The sequence below is a fragment of the Centroberyx affinis genome, unplaced genomic scaffold (genome assembly GCF_046629955.1).
Source record: "Centroberyx affinis isolate AG114_WGS23_722 - 3 ecotype Tasmania unplaced genomic scaffold, CSIRO-AGI_Caff_v1 ptg002236l_1, whole genome shotgun sequence".
Classification (NCBI taxonomy): domain Eukaryota; kingdom Metazoa; phylum Chordata; class Actinopteri; order Beryciformes; family Berycidae; genus Centroberyx; species Centroberyx affinis.
In genome coordinates, this window is record NW_027280532.1 from 13675 (window position 1) to 33552 (window position 19878).

At 40.4% G+C, this 19878-nt stretch overlaps 1 protein-coding gene across 2 annotated transcripts; it reads left to right on the plus strand.

The window, feature by feature from the left end:
- The first annotated feature begins 934 nt into the window (after positions 1 to 934).
- Positions 935 to 19135, plus strand: LOC139655333 (annexin A2-A-like). 2 transcript variants are annotated; one of them, XM_071532713.1, is made up of 13 exons: positions 935 to 988; positions 4984 to 5044; positions 5908 to 6001; positions 8815 to 8909; positions 9976 to 10089; positions 10790 to 10880; positions 11055 to 11134; positions 11935 to 11994; positions 13598 to 13691; positions 15774 to 15869; positions 16544 to 16602; positions 17605 to 17727; positions 18776 to 19135. In XM_071532713.1, exons 2-13 carry the CDS (start codon positions 4994 to 4996, stop codon positions 18833 to 18835), a joined length of 1017 nt encoding a protein of 338 aa, XP_071388814.1. In that variant the 5' UTR covers positions 935 to 988; positions 4984 to 4993; the 3' UTR covers positions 18836 to 19135. The 2 variants fall into 2 exon arrangements, with proteins under 2 accessions (XP_071388814.1, XP_071388815.1); XM_071532714.1 differs by lacking the exon at positions 935 to 988 and having other exon boundaries at positions 4994 to 5044; positions 5911 to 6001.
- Positions 19136 to 19878: the final 743 nt, after the last annotated feature.

Genomic DNA, 19878 nt, shown 5'->3' on the forward strand with positions numbered 1-19878 from the left:
CTAACATGCTAACAATGAACTTTCTTTGGCTTGTTGTTTTTCCCTTTGCAGCAAACCCGACCCATGTGGAGAAAACAAACCAGGACAAGCAAAGCTGCAACACTGTTTTTTAAATGTTCCTGTTGGTTTAGCCATGCTAATAAAGTCTTTTTAATGTATTGGACACTCTTTAGCCCTGCCTGGGACATCTGTGGAGTTTTTGGACTTCATCAGTTTTTCTACTAAAACAAGTGTGAATTCTCAATAGCTGCGACCACGTACACAAAACTTTCCCCACCATTTGGCGGCCACACTTATGCACCTTCTTGTTACAGGCCACTCCCACTACCACACCCCCTTTTTGCCAATTGGCATGAACAGTTAATCAGCTGACCTTTGTCTCATGACCGACCTTTCCACAAAATCTTATGCAAGTCTGTGAATCCATTTGGAAGTTATGCGGGTTTATGTGATAGGCCACTCCCACTGCCACGCCCCCTTTGGCCAATTGGCATGAACACAAACACACACCTTCACACACACACACACACACACACATACTTGACCTCCATGCCAAATTTCAGCCTCTTGGGCGAAAACTGTGGCTGCCAAAGGGTGGGGAAATTTTTGTGGACCAACCGACTGACAGAGCGAGCTGTGGAGCTGCTGGTCACAGCTAAAAAAAACACACACTTGTCCCAGAAAGAACAGGAGCGTCCCGAGGCAGCTGAGCCTCTGCTGCCAGCGTCCAGGAGGAGCTTTGTTCAGTCTGTCAGTGTAAAAGTCTCCTGCAGTGAGTCACGAGTGTCCGGGGAAGAGATCGGGCCGAGGAGAGGAGGAGGAGGAGAGGGGGAGGGAGGGAGGAGGGGAGAGGGGAGGGGTGTGGGGGGTGTGGGGGGGGTGAGTCAGTCCGCCTGCCTGGTATTTAAACACCACACCCTGTCCCATCCGCTTCACTACGGAGCTGCAGCCTTCTGCCTCACTGCTGCGTCTCTACAGCCGTCTGAAGGTAAGACTGTGACCAGCCAATGAGAACGCCTCAAGAGCTGTGTGTGTGTGTGTGTGTGTGTGTGTGTGTGTGTGTGTGTGTGATGCCTTCATTTGCAGTGTACTGAAAGAATGTGTGAATGAAGAGAATGACTGAGTGAGTGAATGTTTCTTGGGTTGGACGCTTCTAATTTCTTTCAGCTGATTCTGTGTGAATCGAAAAAATGTTTTTGGGCATTTTGACCTGTTTTAGACAAGTCAACATTTATTTTATTTACTTATTTATTTAACAGGAAACATTAAACACTGTTTCATATATAAAGTACAAAATAGATGCCATGCAGGTTTCTGTCCGAGGCTGATCAGCAGCCCTGTCCTCAGCTCGGGTTTTGGGGTTAAAACAGAAAGTAACAGGAACATTAAGATTGGAAATAGTACAGAAACATTAAAAATACAGGCAGACAGAGACAGGACAGACTGGGAGGAAGGGTCCTGGGCCGGGGTCCTGGGCCGGGGTCAGACCCGGGGCGTTGCCGTTAGGTGGGACGGGTCTGAGCCAGCTGAACCAGCAGGACGTCCCGACTGCAAAATCAAAATGCTCGCTTCTGGTTTTCCATTAACACTGGAAAGACCGAAGGGTTTTGGGCGCCAAAGAGGCCAAGAAGCCGTCAAACAGAGGGAAACAGTCAGAACTGCTATGGGGTCTGACAGAGGGTCTGGGACAGCGAGGGAGGCTGGGAAACTTCAGTTCTAAAGTGGAAATCCTCTAGTCCGGCGTTAGGAAACACCCAGCTGGGACGGGACGGGACGGGACGGGCCGCTGGACCCCGGCCGGCCGGGCGCTGGGCGTTGCCGGGTGCGGCTGGGTAATGTTTACCCCGGACACCCACACACACCGCCGGCTGCTGCCTGTAATTAACTCACTATCATATTCACTATCGTTTGGCGAGGGAGGATCACAGAGACAGAATCCAGGCTGCGGGGTTTCAGATTCACACGGGAAGAAAGAAGAAAGCTTTAGTGTTTGTGTTGAAACTTTATAAAGACAGAAAGGATTGGAACAGCAGATTAGTGTCAACTTTATACAGTTTCCTTCATGAATCATCATCCAGACTTCTTACAAGATTGTTGGTACAAAGACTTAATTTTGAACTTATTTTTTAGTGTACAGTCATTCCCAAGGCACCTGGAAATGACTGTGTACCAAGAAATAAGTTAAAAAAAAATATATATAGCAGTGTGACTCTGTCCTCCAAAAACTCCAATATCCAAATGATTCACTTCAACTTTTTAAACAGAACTTAATCTAAAAAAAACAACATGCAATGAAAAAAATAATTCCCCAGTTTCTACATTATGCATTCACACTGCTGTGAGCTCTGTCTGTCTTGGCTCCGCCCCACTTTCTATTTGTCATCAAGTTTATCATTACATCATTTATGATGTCATCTGTTCTGTTCCCAGAGGTTCTGCTGATGATTCTGAACTGAATTTAATTTAGCAGCTGGAGAAAGATCAGTTCAGTTTGCTGCCAAGAAATCACTTCACACACATTTCTACAAATCGTTCTTCAGATTTCACACATTTCTCACTTCACTCTGCCTTAATTCCCACATGAGAAATTCAAAATCACTGGATCATTGCTTTTAAGAATTCATTCAGCAAGTGAAGGATCCAAAGTTGTTTTTTCCTAACATCAGTGCTGTGAATCTTTCCGTGCTGTGGATCCATGAAGCCTGTGGGAAACCTCAGAGCCACGGGTGAACATGTACAAAACACTTCACACTATTTAAATAGATTTATTTTTAGTTGATTCATCGTTTCCTCAGTGTCAGTCTGGCTGTGTGTTGTTGGACAGAACTGATTGTATATTCAGTGAAAACAATAGAAACAGTGGAAACAAGCGGAGCAGGGGGAGTGAAGAGTGATTCAGAGCTTCATGTGTGTTTGCAGCAGTTTTGTTGCTAGGTGACAAAACACGGTCGACCCCGCTCACACGTTTCCTGTTAATGTTCTGTCAGAGGGTCAAAGGTCACGAAAGCTTTCCAGTGTTTTTAAATGAATGAAAGTTCAGGCCAGAGTTTGGAATGTATTTAACTATTTAACTTTATTAACTTTAATTCAGTCCAAATTTTTTTAGATTTAGTGAGCAGTTACTTTTACTCATGTGGTTCAGTTTAGTTCAATTGGATTCAGATTATTTGCACAAATGATAAAAACACTGGAAAAAAAACAGAGGAAAAATACAGATGCAGCTGACAAAGAAACTCTATTAAAATATTTCAATCAAAAGTGAAGGAGAAAGAACAAAAATAACAAGTGAGGGAAATGAATTGACTGTGTGTGTGTGTGTGTGTGTGTGTGTGTGTGTGTGTGTGTGTGTGTGTGTGTGTGTGTATTAAATTAGTTAATAATAAACTCTGTACTTCTTTAAACGTGTTTGCATCCCCTCCTCCTGTCTCCACCCTCCTGCAGACGCTCCCTCTGGCACGTCCCGGTCAATAAATCAAACACACCCACACTGTCCTCTGAGTCAGACTGAGATCTGAAGTGTTTTAATGTACAGTTTGAATGTGCTGCTGCATCTACTCTGTATCTACTCTGCATCTACTCTGTATCTACTCTGCATCTACTCTGCATCTACTCTACATCTACTCTGCATCTACCTGCATCTACTCTGTATCTACTCTGCATCTACCTGCATCTACTCTGTATCTACTCTGCATCTACCTGCCTCTACTCTGTATCTACCTGCATCTACCCTGCATCTACTCTGTATCTACCTGCATCTACTTGCATCTACTCTGTATCTACTTGCATCTACCTGCATCTACCTGCATCTACTCTGTATCTACTCTGTATCTACCTGCATCTACCTGCATCTACCTGCATCTACTCTGCATCTACTCTGTATCTACTCTGCATCTACTCTGTATCTACTCTGCATCTACTCTGTATCTACTCTGTATCTACTCTGCATCTACCCGCATCTACTCTGTATCTACTCTGTATCTACTCTGCATCTACTCTGCATCTACTCTGTATCTACTCTGTATCTACTCTGTATCTACCTGCATCTACCTGCATCTACTCTGCATCTACCTGCATCTACTCTGCATCTACTCTGCATTAGAAGCAGCCTGTTGTTTCACAAAACTCTAACAGACCATTTTTGTACCTTTTTATGGCTGAAAAGGGAACTACTCTACTTTACACTACTTTACACTACTCTACTCTACTATAGTCTACTCTACTCTACTTTACTTTACACTACTTTGCTCTTCTTTACACTACTCTACTATAATCTACTCTACTCTACTTTACTATAGTCTACTCTACCCTACTTTACACTACTTTACTTTATACTACTCTACTATAATCTACTCTACACTACTCTACTTTACTCTACTATAATCTACTCTACTATACTTTACTATAATCTACTCTACTATACTTTATGCTACTCTACTTTACTGTACTTTACTATAGTCTACTCTACTCTACTCTACTTTACACTACTTTACTATAGTCTACTCTACTCTACTCTCCTTTACTCTACACTACTTTACTTTACTATAGTCTACTCTATGCTACTTTACTCTACTCTACTCCACACTACTTTACTTTACTGCCACGTCACCTAGACATTTGCTTGCAGTTTGCAACAACAAACATCAACAAAACACAGAACAAAAAGACACAGTGAAGCTGATGGATAATAAGGAAGATAATAATAACAAAGATCAGATCCAGATCCAGATGATTTTAAACAGCAGGAGCCATAAGAGTGAAGAAAGTCTTTTCACAGCTTGGTGAACTGCAGTTTTCCATCGGCTGTTCATCCTGTTAATTTAATGATAATTTAATATAGATCTGCTCTCTGTTAGTTTTCCCTCAGTCGTAAGGCCGCGTGGCGTCCTGGTCGGTGTTGCCGTGGCGACGGTGTTTGGGGCTGTTATCGCTCCGCTCCCTCTCATATCACAGGAATGCTGTAATGATTTCTCTCTGAACCTCCAGATATTACACAATGGCTATGGTGTCCGAGTTCCTGGGACAGCTCACCCTGGCTTATGGAGGGGTGAGTACACTTTACTGTATTACTGGTTATGATTATAGATTATGATTGTGGTTATGATTATTATTATTGATTTCAGTGTATTCATGGTCAAACAGTTATTAGAAGTTGCTGTTTTCAGTCTGTGTGGCATGTTCCACTGTGATTTTCTTAAGATTATAGAAACACAAACGTCTACTTGTTGTCATATCTTTACTGTCAGGAGATATGAGGCGATCCATACTAAACTGATCAGTTTTACAGTCAGTCTGATTAGATAAAGGCTGCAGGAGCATTTTACCTGCTAACAGTCACAATGCTTCTGGGATTCTCTTGACTTTTATTGTTTCAGAGACAGACTGATGACGAAATGTTTTATTCAGATTATAGATACTTAAAGATTACTTCTGGGAAAACTTTTCCAGTGAAAGGAGAAACTCAGAGGGTTTAGACAGTGGCAGGTTCTCTACGACTTTAGAAAATGAAGCACAGAAGAAGATTTGTGTTTGAATGCAAACCTGAAATTATATTTCTGAAAGTCCATCATGCTAAGCAAAAGTTACAGGGACTGGAGTCAGGTTTGTTTTGATGACAGGTTACCAAACTTCTGTCCAATAAACAAGCTCCTTGTGAGTCATGTGACTTTTGTTTTTCCCAAAGCCTGGTTGGCTTGTGATTGGTCAGTTTGAACCTGAATGAACCAGATTCAGAAACACAACAAAGTCAACTTTTCCTCTCTTCTCCTCTCAGTAGATGTGTTGGTCCTGTGTGTCTGAGCAGAGGAGCTGCAGCTGTGTGTGTACAGTCTTCCATTTTGTGGTGTGAGCTACTGTGATTTCAAGCTAATGTGATCCCCCCCCCCCCCCCCCCCCCCCCCCCCCTTTCAGGAGTGCGAGCCCAAATTCCCCACTGTGGTGGCAGTGAGAGACTTCGACCCGGCCAAAGACGCTGCCAGGATCGAGACGGCCGTCAAAACGAAGGGTGAGAGAGTCTGAACTTCCATCAGCAGATCGTTTATTAGACAGCAGCGCTGCAGGAATGTTTAATGAAGTCAGAGAGTCGAGGTGATTGGACACATGAGTCTAGTTCAGGTAGAAACACGCTGTTCCATTTCAAAACACTATCTGGCGGAAACATTTGGGTGGAAAATCAATACCTGAGGTTTAAAAAATCCAGAGACTTCAGTCCATGAAAGGATCATTTATTCAACCAAAGACTCAGGTTGCCTTCTGTCCTTCACAGTGTTGTTATTTGTTTTCATTTTGTGCTATGAGTCATTTCATTATAGTGAGTAATACTTTCTAAAAACTGAGGTGCTCTCATTTTGGAAGCAGACTGCTGCAGGAAACCAGGCCAGAACTCTGAAAAACTCTGACTGCATACAGTCAGGCAGAGGCTTTACCAGCTGGCTTCTCACCAGATATGAGACTGACTGACTGACTGACGGACTGACGGACCGATGTGCTCGTCTCCCAAACCCTCTGCTGAGGTTCTCCTGAGCAGGGCAGCCTCCTGTCATGACTGTGTAGAAGAAAATAAAGACAGTAGATGTGATGTGAAGCTTCCTGGTCTGCAGCCAGGCAGAGATCAGACCTGATCAGACCTGAAGGAAACTCCTCAGGCTGCAGCGTTAGGCTGCGTCAGACTGACTCAACACAACACTGAGCTGTGAGTTGCATGAGGTTCACACAACTTTACTGTTATATTAGCTACATGAAGCATTTGAAATGCAATCAGAGCGACACACAACGACACGCTCTGCAACAGTTTTAACGGTTGAAAGTGAAAGTCATGTTTTACAACAGAAAACATTACTTTGTGGCATCAAGTCAAAAAGTGAGTACTCATATTAAATCTCTTCTCTGTAGTGTAATATTAACATAATGTAAGCTGCAGTATGTCTACAGTTAGCGGTGAAGCTAACTCCAGCTAACATTCGCTGCCATGTTAACTTACTGAAACTACCTGGAACTAAGGCCTGAATGATTTTGACAAAAAATCTCATTGAAATTATTTGACAGAATATTGCAATTGTGATTAAAACTGTGATTCATATCATTACAAGTTTTTCTTCTGGTAAAATTTTTAGAACTTTAAAATTGTTTAAAGAAAAGTGATTTTGTTAAAATTTTAAGATTTTAAAAGATAAAAATTAAGATTTTGTTTCACCAATATTATACTTGATGGATCAAAGATTACCTGGAGCTCTAAAACACCTTGTTTAGAAATCCATTTTGAACACCGTTTTCTTAAGCAATTAACTGCAGCCGCTTTCTTAAGCAATTAACTGCAGCCTCTGCAATTTGGAAATTGCAGAAGTTCATATTGTGATTTTGCTGTTTGATTTTTTTGATTAATTGTTCAGCTCTACCTGGAACACAACAATATCTAAATGTAAAGTGAATCCACAAACTGACTGACTTGTTTTTCTTGGCTGTTTGCCATCCATTGTTTCTGTCAGTTACACCATCAGCTGGACTTTAACTGGACCAACTGAAGGCTTGTCAGTCAACTTGATGCAGCCGGGTTGCAGCAACTTTTCAGTTAGTTGCAGGGAGAAACAGGAGAACTCAGATGTTTCCCAGTGTTTCTGCAGCTGGAGGTTTTCCATGTGTGAGTGGAAACCTCCGTGCCTCTGACTCACCTCCTGTCTGCAGCCACAGACCGCCCAGGACCGACCCACTGACCGACCCACTGACAGACCCACTGACAGACAGATTAAAGTTTTCCACCGTCTTGTAAATCGTGTTTTTGAAGAACTAAACCAGGAAAGAGGCAGCTGATGATAATTAGAGGATAATTTTAGAAGCTGGAACCACAAAGTTTAACTTACAGAAGGTTTTATACACACTGACAGACCCAAAAATTAAGTTTGATGACAAAGTTAAAGGGTTTCTTTGGTTTTCAACTCTCTTCACAACTCAACAACTCTTCTCTATGATATATTAAAAGCTGAAACCATATTCTCATGCCATATAATTTTCATTTGGATTTATTCTTTTTTTTTTTAAATCAATGAAATACAATGAGTTTGACCATTATGGATTTTTGAAGGCTGATACATACCAATATTTTGGGATTCAAGCTGCTGATATCTGATATTTTGTGCTGATATTCTATATCTTCTTTATATTTTACCATTTTCATACCAAACAAATCCCAAATTACCCCCAAATTCTTACATTTCCTCCAGAATATTTTCTTCTCGTCAGGATGAAAAGCCTCTGAACCATTTAGAGCTTCATGGGAAACTAAAACTCTCCAGGGAAGCAGACTGATGGAAGAGTTTCAGGTGAAGCAGGTGTTTCTCTGCAGGTTTCACAGACTGAAACTCTGAAGCTGTTCAGTAAAATCTCGTCTTCACCTGCATCATATCAGCGATGGGCAGCACGACAGACGGCTCTTATTGACACTAACAGACTGGATATCGACAACTTGTTAACTGTATATTCCACATGTGGAGATGTTTCACTCCCTGCTGTCCTGAAGTTGTCATGTTGTTTTACAGAGGAACTAAACCCAGAACCCAAATCTGTGAAAAGCCTGTTCAGATTTCACCATCAGATGTCGGCTTCACACAGATTTGGGTTTGGGGTTTAGTTCCTCTTTAAATGTCAAAGCGATTTCTTCATCTGTACAGAAATGTATTCCACCGGCCGTTGGCTCTTCTCTGGCTGTGTAGTGATGAAAAAAGTCCTTAAAGTTAAACTCACAGCTGTGTGTGTGTGTGTGTGTGTGTGTGTGTGTGTGTGTGTGTGTGTGTGTGTGTGTGTGTGTGTGTGTGTTGTGAGCAGGAGTGGACGAACAGACGATCATCGACATCCTGACCAGGCGGAGCTACGAACAGAGGAGAGAGATCGCCTTCCAGTACGAGAAGCTCGCCAAGAAGGTAAAACTCTGTCAGCTGATCTGTACCGTCGGTCAGCTGTGACCTTTGACCTCGCTGTGTGATCACTCTGTAATATCAGCAGATTATGAAGGCATTACCTCTCATTATATCATAGATATAATCATTCCAGAATGGTTAGTATTTTTTGGATTTAGGTTTAGTTTATTTGCATAGAAAATTATGAAACGCTTGGAAAAAAACTAAAAAAATTAACAAATTCACACTGTGGGAGTGAGACAGACAAATCCCAATGGGCTCATTGAAGCATAAACAAAATACAATAAAATCAATATGACAAACAGAGACACAAGTGATCAGATTTATTTTAGAAATAATCTGTTTCCTGATGTTCCTTCCCATCAGTTTCAAAAACACAAATCATTACAGGGACATTCTAAAAGACTAATGTGAAAATGGCTTAACATGGGGAAAAAAAATAAAATACATTTTTTTCCCCCCAGATATGCAGCAATATAAGAGCTAGCAATGGTGAAAAGAAAAAGAACATTTTCATCAACTTGATTTTTTTTATGAATTAATGACCAAAAAAGGGGGCTTAACGTAAATTACTAATATTGAAATTAAAACTCTGAAAAAGTAACCATGAATTAGAGAACATAACACTTCTCTAGAACCCAAAAAAAATGTCAAGGGAAATTTTTTTTAAAAATCATCAAATCTGAATTTAGGCAAAAACAAGGGCTTAATGTGGCTAAATGACCTAAAATAAAAATAGAAAAAATCATCTTTAATTCAGGCATCAGGGGGATACAAGGAGAAAATTTCAAGTTGAAGGAAAATCAATAACAAGGTCAAAAGACTATGACAAGATCCCCAGTTGACGTTAAAACGTTAAATATTTTTTTGCCTCATTAAGCCGTTTTCACATTCGGCCTTTCAGAATGTCCTGTGACTGGGCCTCTAAAATATAACTACAGTAGTCAAGTGGAGTTCAGTAATCCTCCACAGTGAGTTTCTGTCAGTAACAGTTCCTCACAGCAGGAAGTGACTCTCTGGTCACATGGTCACCAGCTCCTCCCCCCCCCCCCCCGCTCTCTGTCTGCAGGATCTGATCTCGGCGCTGAAGGCGGCGCTGTCCGGCCCTCTGGAGGCCGTGATGCTCGGCCTGATGAAGAGCACGGCGCAGTACGACGCCTTCCAGCTCAAAGCCTCCATGAAGGTCAGGAAGAGAAGACTAGTGATCCATACGGGGATCAATAAAGTATTAAATCACTTTATTACTGTGACCGAGGGTTTGATGGTTCTAGTCACAGTCAAGCATCGTAATAATCACAGTAAAAAACATCCTCAAGATATTATGGCTTTTTAAATGCTTGAGACTTGACTTGATGCATGAGGAGAAGACTTGAGACTGGACTTGACTTGGGTTCTGGTGACTTGGGACTTGACTCTGACTTGTACTCTGATGACTTGAAAAGGTTTCTAAAGTCTTGACTTGAGATCTTGTGTTTGTGTAAATGACTTAGATTGAAAGTGATGAGATTTGTTCCAGCAGACGACTGAATTTAAATTCTGTTTTCTGAATTTGTATGGAATGATTGAATTTATTGAAGTTGAAACTGATTATAGAAATCAAACTCATGATGCTCTTACCGAGTTTTTATCCTATTAAAACCATATTGCATTGAAAAGTCCTAGATATTTAGTTTTCTTTAAGATATTAAATTGATACTGGACTCTTGATTTGTTCTGACTTGACTTGCTGTTCTACATTTAGACTTGAGACTTGACTTTAATGACTTGGACTTGACTTGAAGTTGACTTGGTCACGCCTCTGCTCTGACCAGTCAGACTGCTTGTCTGAAGCTGCCTGCTGGACTCCAGGCTCAGTCTGACTCGGTGTGGTTCTGGTCCTGCAGGGTCTGGGGACGGATGAGGAGAGTCTCATCGAGCTCGTCTGCTCCAGGAGCAGCGAGGAGCTGCTGGACATCAAGAAGGTTTACAAAGAGAGTGAGTTTCAGGGTTTTGGAAAGTTCTGTACAATCAAGTGTAATGAAGCCAATGAACAAAATGTAGAGATTTGTTTTAAAAAAAAAAAGAGATATTTACCTTAAAATAAAAAAATAAAAAGTTGCACTTCCTTTTTTGAGCTCAGATGTATTCAGTCTGTGTTTCTCCCTGCAGTGTTCAAGAAGGACCTGGAGAAGGACGTGGCAGGAGACACGTCAGGAAACTTCGCCAAGCTGCTGCTGGCTCTCGTCCAGGTCGAGCCTGAAGCTTCTGACATGTTCCTCCGTTTATCAGAACAGAGCAGCTGATATTCATAGTACAATCAATATAATAATGCTCAGATTACTTGAGGAATTAATCAGCAGGTTGAGACTGGGAAAGAGAAAGTGACAAGTGACGCTTCTGCTTCACAGAAAATATTTTTTTATGATATTTTTTTATGCTTGCACTTTACCAAAACAGTCATATGGTTATAAACAATAAGCAAAGTAAATTTTGTTGCAATAACAGATGCTAAAAAGGTCAATTTTCTTTTATGTAGCGCAGTAACTAGTCAGTAAGTGAAGGCTGTTTGTTTTATTTTATTCCCTGTCAGGTTTCAGTCAGTTTGCTGTCATATCTTTTTACATCACATTCTTCGTTGAGAAGAGTAGAGTAGAGTAGAGTAAACTTTATTGTCCCCGAGGGGAAATTTGTCTTTGGCACAGTGCTACGGTCTGTTGCTTCACATAAAAAACATCACAAAACATGAGAAGTGTTTGACCCGATGCTGGACAGCTGCTTCACATAAAAACATCCTCAAGACATAAAAAAGACATTTGACATTGACAACACGACGACTTAAAAATAAACTGTAGGAATTAAAGTGCTAAGTGCTAAAGTGTTTGTGTATTTATTGCACATCGCTCTATTGCACTAAGATTTAGCATTAGAGTTCAGCAGCTTGATGGAGGAAGGAAAGTTTTTTCTCACTGAGATTAGAACACAACATCCATAATCACTATTGATAAGACATGAATTATTAATATTGACTAATATTTTCTCCGACCCGCAGACCAAGAGAGACGAGCCGTCTAATGTGGTCGACTATGAGAAGATCGACCAGGACGCCAGAGTGAGTCTCACATCAGACTGTTTATCATCATGTCCATGATCCTTTTTAAAACAACAACAACAACAACAACAACAGTCTGGATATTCAAATCTTTCTTCATACCTGCATCAGGATTATCTTCCACAAACAATGTTGTTTTCTACTCTGGTTCAGGAATTCTAGCTAAAAACAAAAAGAAGCCGTTAGACTGAACTATAACTAACTACAACTGAAGTTTATTTCAGTTCAGCTGCAGCAGCTGGAGCAGCAGCTGCTTCACAGAGCAGCAGCAGAGGCGTCACTCTGTGCTTTTAACAGCATCCAAACAGACAGAAGTGAAAAAAGAAAACTCGGTAACACTTTATAATAACCATCATTAATAAATGGTAAATTGATAGTTAATTAAACTTTAGTTAATAGTTATTTTACTGTTAACAAACAATGAAATGATCATTAATAATGTTTACTAATTATTAGTAATGCTATAATTTATGTTATTTTATCATTCGTTTGTGTAATATAAAATCATTTGTTTATAAATTATATATTGTATCATAGCTTTTTACCCTTTTTACCGTCTCTTATCAGCTATGATTTGATATTATTAATGATCATTTCATTGTTTGTTAACAGTAAAATAACTATTAACTAAAGTTTAATTAACTATCAATTTACCATTTATTAATGATGGTTATTATAAAGTTTTACCGAAAACTCTGCTGCTGCAAATTGTAAACAAAATATTAAAGATTTTGGTAACACTTTACAATAAGGGTCACTAAGTTAATTAACAGTTAACTAATGTGTCTGGTAATCATTTACTAATGGTGTTCATGTTAACTAAGGTATTAATATATACATTATTTAATAGTCATCTTTATAAACTATTAAATAATGTATAAATTAATACCTTAGTTAACATGAACACCATTAGTAAATTACACATTAGTTAACTGTTAATTAAGGGTTCTTATTAAGCATTAAGTAACCCTTAACTTAGTGACCCTTATTCTAAAGTGTTACCAAGATTTTTAATAACTCCAGTATCAAATACCCAGAGGTAAACAGGTAGCACACACACATCTTCAGGACAAGTTGACTAATCTCAATTTCACCAATTTATTTTGGCCTCGTAAACAAACATGCTAACCTTTAATAACTGTTTTCATAACCAAAAGTTTGTTGTTAGTGATGAAGTTTTTTTTTGCTACTTTCATTTTGTAAGAATGAAAAAGGAAAAACATTTTCCCTCTGGAGGCTTCCTGCTGACAGATACTTCACTGTCCTGGAGGAAAATGTTCTACAGGAGTTTTCCTCCATGTTGGTTTCAGTTCAGTGACTCCTGTCAGAGTGAAGCATGCTGGTCTGTCGCTCTGGGGGCGGAGCCTGTGCTGAGGATGAGTCAGCAGTAAAACACCAGAGACAGATGTGATGCAGCTTTATGCTTTGATGTTATTCTGCAGTTCATCAGTTTAACTCTCAGCCTCAGTCTGTGGTTCTGGGCTCAGATGTGAGTTTAGCTGTGAAGGTGAAGCAGGGCGGAGTGAACTCTGCCTGGATCAATAAAGCTTTCAAACATCCTGTAGACTCCCGGGAGGTTAATGTTGCCTGTGCTGGTCCTCAGGCTCTGTATGAAGCCGGAGTGCAGAAGAGAGGAACCGACGTGGCGGTCTGGATCTCCATCATGTCCCAGAGGAGCGTGCCCCACCTGCAGAAAGGTCAGCTAGTCCCAACAGTAAACACACACACTAAACACACACTAAACACACACTAAACACACACTAAACACACACTAAACACACACTAAACCCCCGGCATGGAAACACTCTGAGCCGGGACGGTCCTGGCTTTTTACATTTCAAGCTTTTTAGTCTCTTCCCTCCTCACTGGATTCAGAGTCTTGGACTTTGTGTTTCCAGCTCAAGAGTTTACTTTTCTTCTTTTTTTCCAATACAATTTTATTGAATTTTAATACAATTACATTGACAGTAGAATCCCCATCGCCCTTTCCCCCACTCCCTCCCTCCCCCTCAAGCATATAGAACATCACCCCCACCGACCCCAAACAATCCTTGGGTCTACATTGAAAATAATGTTAATAATAATAATAATAATAATAATAATAAACCAAACTAAATTCAAGTAGCTTACAGGGCATACATAGGACCAAATAGCCATTGGTAAAATGGACTAGTATTAATATTACAGAATGATAGATAAGAGATGTGAAAATAAAGAGATAAGTCAAAGCTACTTCTTAAGTTGCAGACATGTAGGACACATCAACATTTAGCACACATACATATGCCACGGATCTTATATGACTTAATAGATGTGCAAAAAAGCCAATATGGGAACAACAAACTAGCGGTAAGTAAACAAAATGACTAAAAGAGTTTTCTTTTCTCTCACTGGAGGTTTTTAATCTTCGAGCTAGTATCTCAGATCTGGTTCCTGTTCCCAAGGAGAGCCAGCCTGATCTGCACACTGAATGGCTTCATGGTTTCATCACTGCAGTATTCAGCCTGACTTTGCCTCTTAGTCAGCTGTTTTCTGTGTGGGGGGGGTGATTTTCTAGTTGAAGGAGAGTAATTGTACGCACATAACGTAGGTGCAAGGCTGTCAGTAAACTGTGTGAATGAAAGAAGGAGTCACACCTGCACACTCGCTCCACGCCACAAAAGTTTAACAGTGACAACGTTTCGATACTTGGATCTTCATCAGGTCAAAATGTTTGAAAAATGGAAACCACGCCCATATTTATACATCATGCACACCCATAGGCTGACAGGCTCTATGATGGCAGGTGGGGTTAACCATCCAAACCACCCAGGGTGATAAACATCCAAAAATAATTAACAATTCAATAAAGTACATAGAAAACAGATACATAGAGAAAAAAAAAACAGTAGTACAAAAGCCATACTTCAAAAATATCAAACATACATGTATATCTTATATACAGTATAAGCATAAACATAATATCAGATACAACATCCCATATATCAAAATCTACATCATCTACGTTCAAAAATATTGTATTAAGTTAGAGGAAAAGAAGAAATCTTAAATTCATGTAAGAAATTGGGTCTTAACACCCTTCTATAAAAAGTCAGCTAGATCAAATCACAATAAGGAAAAATGACACACCTGTTCCATTTTTCAACCATTTTGACCTGCATTGTGTCATGGAGCGAGTGTGCAGGTGTGATCACTAGTGACTGACCTATCCGGCTGCATATTTACCAACTTTACCAAGAATGTCGGTCGATTTTGACAAAAATAATGTTTTTGCAAAGACAATCTGTTGGTTAAGGAGGAGATTGATTTCAACTAATATTATTCTGCTGAAACGTCAATAAAAAAACGAACTTTAGAGATTCAGGATCTGAACCAGGACAAATGAGAACCTGTAAACTGAAGGTCTTCTCTACTTTTTCTGGATCCATAAGAGCAGAAGTGTTCCTTCTGACCAGACACACATGGTTCACTTCACATAAGAGGGACAGACAGATGTTTCAGTCTGAAACAGCTGAGCAGGACGGGGGTTCGGAACGGTCCGACCCGAAACGTACGGGGGGTTGAGAGTGTCTCGAAACTCCAGTGTGTGGGGAGTTTTTGTTCCAAAGCTTTGATATTTTCAGGAAAATTAGTTTTGAAAGCCAGAAATCTGAACAGCTGTTAAGCCAAGTAATCAATGAGTTATTGGTATTGATCGACAGATATATTATGGTCTGTTTGTGATATGGGGCAGGAAAATGAATTATACTCTTTAAAGTGTGTATGCTTTGTCTCTCCAGTGTTTGACAGATATAAGAGCTACAGTCCGTACGACATGAAGGAGAGCATCAAGATGGAGGTGAAGGGAGATCTGGAGAAGTCCTTCCTCACTCTGGGTGCGTTCACAAAACACAAAACTGTTTCCTGCTGCTGTTACTGAATTCCTCTTTACCTGTGTCACCGGCCAGAATGACCAGGTGTGATTATTACTGACAGACTGGAGACAAATGAAACCGAGACGCCACAGGTGACATCTGTGGCAGACAATTAACACATTAACACATTAATTGACACATTTATGATTAATAAAAGTATGAGAGCTGCTGTTTCATCATCGAGCCTCATAACATTTACCCTCTCCAACAGAGTGCAGTTATAATATCAGTTGTGTGATGAATGTTTCACTGGCTTCTTTTCAATACGGACAAGATCTCCAAGTCTGTGTAGATTAATTTCAGTCTCATAGGTGGGAAGACGTCCCAAAAAAAAAACATACAAACAAAATCCACTGGACTGAAACTGCAGAGCTGAACTGATGAAACGTCTTCCACTCTTCACTTCAGTCCGGTGGATTTTGTGTAGATTGTTTTTCTGGACGTAGATCTCCAAGTCTGTTAATTTGAGACGAGGCGTTTACTAGAAGAGTCCGGTACAATCACCGGGCCGTCTCTTTAACTGGAGACAGTTTGTGTGAGAGAGACAGAGAGAGAGAGACAGGACAGGAAGTGATGACATCAGAGCAGGAAGTCCAGGTCGGCTGAACGCCCGTCTCTCCTCTTCCCCCCCGCAGTGGAATGCTTCGAGAACAAGCAGCTGTACTTCGCCAGCAGACTCAGTGACGCCATGAAGGTAAAAAACATTTTATCACAAATAAACACAAATCTACAGTTTACACAGGAGTTCCACATGTGGCATCCTTCAAAACCAAAAGCATGTTGCATTTTCATAAGCATATTGGAGGCTTTTACCCAGAATCCCTTGAGTTTATACATTTTTAATATGGACGGTTCAGAGGGAATTGAACCCTCAACCCTGACAGTGTTCCTGCCTTGCTCTACTCACTGAGACACAGGTTCATTTGTAAGAGTCTGTGGGGAAAATTGTAATAATAATAATAATAATAATTTGTATAGCAATTTAAGTACTCAAAGACATTTATATACACATACACACATACATACATACATGCATACACACAAATGACACTCTCTACGTTAAATTACTTTCAACAAATTTTTTTAAAACTGCTTTTCATCTCTAATTCTCATCTGGCTCCATGCTCTTTTAATTTTCTTAATAATTCCACAGCGCTAAACCAACAGAAACCGAGTCGGTGGAGCTTTGAGCTTTAGAGACTCCAGTTTATCGTTTACCCCACTAAATATCACCTGAAAGCAGCGCTGTGTGGCAGCTGACTGGGAAGTCCCAGATGTCGGACTTTCCCAGCAGAACTTGAACGCAGCGTGATAGCTCTGGCTAAAAAAACAAAATCGTCTAATTGTGGAAAATCTCAGATCCAGATCAACAGCAGACCGGCAGCTCAGTCACAATTCATGAAGAATTCACACACTGTTGAATAACAGGAAAAATAAAAAATAAAGTTTTTCTTTTATTTTTCATTTCAGATGCTCAAACCAATGTATATTATATATGTTTTTTCTATATCTTGTGATTAGGATTTTTTTTTCTTATTCAGTAGTAAAACAAAGTCTTCACCTTTAATTTATTTGACAGCTTAAGTGAATCTGAAAGTAAAACTCTCACTGTCACTTGTTCCTGTCTCCATGGTAACGTGTCGCTTCCTGTTCCTGTCTCCATGGTAACGTGTCACTTCCTGTCTCCATGCTGCAGAGTAAAGGAGCGAAGGAGAAGGTCTTGACCAGGATCCTGGTTTCTCGCTGTGAAGTCGATCTGATGAAGATCCGCACAGAGTTCAAGAAGCAGAACGGGAAATCCCTCTACCAGACCATCGCTGTGAGTCTGTGTGTGTGTGTGTGTGTGTGTGTGTGTGTGTGTGTGTGTGTGTGAGTGTGTGTGTGTGTGTGTGTGTGTGTGTGTGTGTGTGTGTGTGTGTGTGTCTCCTGTCTAACTGTCCCTCGTCTGTCCTCTGTCTCCAGTCTGCAGCTCAGTTTCCTCTGATCTGTTCTCTGATCAGGTCTGATGAGGTTTTACCTCTGAGTCTAAACCTCAGACTGGTCCTAGACTCTCAGGTTAGACCAGTCTAATTAAGACTGTCTGTTGCATAAATATTAAAACTGAGTCATTCTGGGGTAGGAAAGTTAGCCCCTCCCCCCCAGCTAAACTTAGAGTTAACTTTGTTGCTATGGCAACGAGTCGGCTTAACTGTCTGAGCTTAAATACTGAAGCTGTTTCAAAGACGACAAGTTTTTGGTTTTGGAGCCTGAAGAAGAGAGAGAGAGTTTAGAGACACAAACATTAGAGATCTACGATTTCCTAGAGCAACCATTAGACTTAAATCTGACTTAAAGGCAGATTTAAGTCTCAGACTGCGTCGATCTTTATGCAACTGACCCCTGATCAGTGTAAACAAACACGTGTCTGTGTTACTTAGCAACAGAAGCAGCAGTGATGATGCTGGAGGCAGAGGGAGACGCTGCTTCTCCAGACCTTCTGTTGGTTTCTCTGTCTGGAATCAGTTCATATTATTATGGGATGTGAGTTTCATCCTGCAGCAGATCTGAAGTCAGATCTGAGCAGATATTTCCCTCACAGACAGACAGACAGAGCAGTCCAGAGGAAAAATGTCTTCAGATTTTGGGTCAGATTTTATTATCTGCAGTGAGAGAAACAGAAGAACATTTAACTTCTCTGTTATTTCATCAGTTTGTCAAGAAAGAAAAGATGTTTGATGATGTCATTTAATTTATTTTAAACCCGGGCTGCAAACCAAGTTTCCCTCAGGACAATAAAGTTGAAAGTTGGTTGAAGTTATGATGATGATGATGATGATGATGATGATGATGATGATGACGATGATGATGACACCTGTCCCTCTCATCAGGAACACACTAAAGGAGACTACCAGAAGGCCCTGCTGAGTCTGTGCGGAGGAGACGACTAAACCTGAACCTCTGGATTCCGTTTCCCAGAATGCCGCTGGGTTTCACGTGTCCAGACGCGTGTGTCTGCTGTCTGTGGATCTTCTTACAGTGTCCGGGCTCTTTGGTTTTTTTTACTCCCTAAAAGATCTGTCATCTTTCTGTGAAAAATGAAATATTGTCCCATGGTGCCGATTAAAACCTGAAGGGGATCGCTCAGTTTGTTTTAATGGGAATCAAATGATGTTTGTTCAGATGTTTTTGTTCCTGAGCTGAAACGCTCTGTTGGATTTTCTGTTGTGAAGTAAACTGGAGTCTTTTCAGTCCATGTGTTGCGTGTTGGTTTGTAGTTTCCCGGTCCGTCCAGCAGGGGGCAGCAGAGCGACACGAGCCGCGGCCCGGCCGGCTGAACAAAACTTTATTTAACAGACGAGGCAGTTCAGGACAAAATGTGATTCACTGTGAGAGACGGGACAGAGGCAGGGTGTGTGTGTGGGGGGGAAATTCAAAATAATAATAAAAAAAGAAAATGAAGTAATAATAACACTAATAATACTAATAATAATAATAATAATAACAGGGAGATAAGGCTGGTAGTGTGCAGTAATGTGTTTTCTGACAGATTCAGTTAACTCAAGATTAAGATTTTGATACCAAATATAAAACTAATTTCGTCTGAGATGGATTCATCTGGATCAAATATTTTCATTGATCAGATTTTGTTCCATATGGAGGATTTTAGAGAGAAACCTGATGAAGAGTCGCTCCTCCTCCATCTCTAACTGAGACACTTTCTGGTAAATTCTGTTATAATGAAACTTAATTATTCCTGCTTTTACTGGAGACCTGCTGGAACCCTTCAGGCCCCTGCAGGTCCCCGGACCGCAGTTTGAGAACCTCTGATCAAAAATCTGTCAAATTAGTCAGAAAAACCTCATTTGTTTTCTCTTCAGTCAGAAAACTAATGTGACGTTTAATATGAATTTATATCAGTAAGATTCATCTCAGAAAGGAGCTAAAATCTATTCTGCAAATTGACATATGGTAAACAATATAAAAACAATAC